Genomic DNA, 2,303 nt, shown 5'->3' with positions numbered 1-2,303 from the left:
TTAATCCTTCCAATAATTTCTAAGTAATGTTAGAGAGTTCCCTGGCAATATATAACCCTTTACATACATGCATATATGATATATCATATGGATGCGTATTAAAGTATTTGTTTATTTTCAGTACGACAAAGATTCCCACTCGGAATGTTTTAGTGATCTTTTATTATACAACTCTCTCTCTCTCTCTCTCATAAAGCAAATGTGATCAGACAAAAGCATACAAAGAATTGCATTCAAAAAGTTTTCTCAACCATCAAATTTTCCTCTCTTCAACCAACAAGAACACAGAGATTTTGTTTCGTTTCGAATCTAGAGTCAACCAAGAAAAGGAGATATTAGGTTTCGTTTCTGCTGATTTAAGGAAACTCATCTATGGATACGGCTCAATGGCCACAGGTATACACACAAACATATATATATATATATTACAACTCACTATGTATGTGTTGATGTAGATTAGATCAGTTGATTCTTCTTACTCGTGGTACTTGATTTAACTTAGAGTTTAATGTTTCCGGATCTTCTTCGTTTGATGTTTCTATTCTCTTCAGCAGGTTTACATAATAAATATATTTTTCCACTTTACCCTTTATTAATTTTTCTTTTTCTTTTATGTTTTTGGTTACAGTTTTTTTCTCAAATTTCCAATCATTTATGTCTTGATGAAAAAGCATTTATTGTTCATAATTAAACAATATATGTTAAATGATATTTTTTTTACATATACAAGTCTATGGTTTGTGCTAATGGTTGGAAGATCTGCTTTTGTCATTTTGATGATCAGGAGATTGTAGTGAAGCCCTTGGAAGAAATAGTAACAAACACATGCCCAACGCAGCAAGCGTCACAGCCGCAACCACCACCATCGGTTGGGGCGGCGGGTGTAGCTGAGAGGAAGACACGGCCAGAAAAAGACCAAGCAATAAACTGTCCAAGATGTAACTCAGTCAACACGAAGTTTTGTTACTACAACAATTATAGCTTGACGCAGCCAAGATTCTTCTGCAAAGGTTGTCGAAGGTATTGGACGGAAGGCGGTTCGCTTAGGAATATCCCTGTAGGTGGTGGCTCAAGAAAGAACAAGAGATCTCACTCTTCTTCAATTTCTTCTTCCTCGGATATTAGTAAAAATCACTCGGATTCTACACAACCAGCTACAAAGAAGCATCACTCTGATCATCATCCTCACCACCACCTCATGAGCATATCTCAACAAGGGCTGACCGGTCAAAACCCTAAAATCTTTGAGACGACTCAACAAGATCTCAATTTAGGTTTTCCACCACATGGGTTGATCAGGACCAACTTCACTGACCTCATCCACAACACTGGCAACAACAACACGAGCACTAACAATCCATTTCTTGGTTCTTCATGTTCTGCCACGTCAGCTCTGGCAACTTCCCCTCTGGATCTCATAAGAAACAACAATTGTAACAATAGGAATACTTCGAATTCTTCATTCATGGGGTTTCCAGTTCATAATCAAGGTCCAACATCTGAAGGATTTTCAATGCAAGATCATTACAAGCCTAGTAACTCAAACACCACACTGCTAGGATTTTCATTAGATCATCATCATGATAATAGTGAATTCCACGGAGGATTTCAAGGAGGAGAAGGAAGAGAAGTTGGTGATGATGTGAATGGAAGGCACTTGTTTCCTTTTGAAGATTTGAAATTGCCAGTTTCTTCGTCTTCATCAGCAACAATTAATATCGACGTTAATGATCATCAGAAGCGAGCAAGTGGTGGAGATGCAGCTGCAACTTCTGGTGGATATTGGACTGGGATGCTGAGTGGAGGATCATGGTGCTAATTTTTCTCTGTTTGGTGATGAAAACAGTACTATCATTAATGGTTAATTATTGCTATTTATTTAATTAATCAATGTGTTCTCAGTTTCACTTTGATGTTCTTATTGGTGGGTTTTCTTTTTTATTGTTTTTGGGGTTAATTTGGATATAAGGACATTATTGGGGGTGCATGCATATTGAATGCATAATTGTTTTTGAGTTTTTGTTATGGCTCACTAACACAGGTTATAAATGACACGTTGGCTGGTCTTTTGATGTTCCTTCTCTTTTTTTTGTTTTTTTGGTTTAACGTTCATTCTCTTATTGTTTCTGTTTTCATGTCTTTTTCGACTAATAATTTAAGACGTTATAATTAAATAAGTACAAACACATTTGTATTTATAGTGTGTGACTAATTATCTGCAGCAGCATAGTATGTTTTGTTTATTTGGTCATGCAACGCATGGATGTCATAACTTAAAATAATGCACATAATTAATAAAAATA

At 36.0% G+C, this 2,303-nt stretch overlaps 1 protein-coding gene across 1 annotated transcript; it reads left to right on the top strand.

Annotated features, from left to right (window-relative positions):
• Positions 1-120: 120 nt before the first annotated feature.
• Positions 121-2,066, top strand: LOC106376335 (dof zinc finger protein DOF4.6-like). Its single transcript, XM_013816398.3, has 2 exons — positions 121-396; positions 785-2,066. The coding sequence occupies exons 1-2, from the start codon at positions 373-375 to the stop codon at positions 1,817-1,819; spliced, it is 1,059 nt and encodes a 352-aa protein (XP_013671852.2). The 5' UTR covers positions 121-372; the 3' UTR covers positions 1,820-2,066.
• The last annotated feature ends 237 nt before the right edge of the window (positions 2,067-2,303 follow it).

Source organism: Brassica napus, chromosome C3 (assembly GCF_020379485.1).
Source record: "Brassica napus cultivar Da-Ae chromosome C3, Da-Ae, whole genome shotgun sequence".
In the NCBI taxonomy this organism is placed as follows: domain Eukaryota; kingdom Viridiplantae; phylum Streptophyta; class Magnoliopsida; order Brassicales; family Brassicaceae; genus Brassica; species Brassica napus.
Note: the sequence above shows the minus strand (reverse complement) of the source record. Positions and strands in the feature narration are given on the sequence as shown.

Excerpts from the sequence above, each read along its gene's own strand:
- LOC106376335 (XM_013816398.3), top strand. The coding sequence starts at position 373 with ATGGATACGGCTCAATGGCCACAG. Across the intron at positions 397-784 it reads ATACGGCTCAATGGCCACAG|GAGATTGTAGTGAAGCCCTT; the intron begins GTATACACACAA and ends TTTGATGATCAG.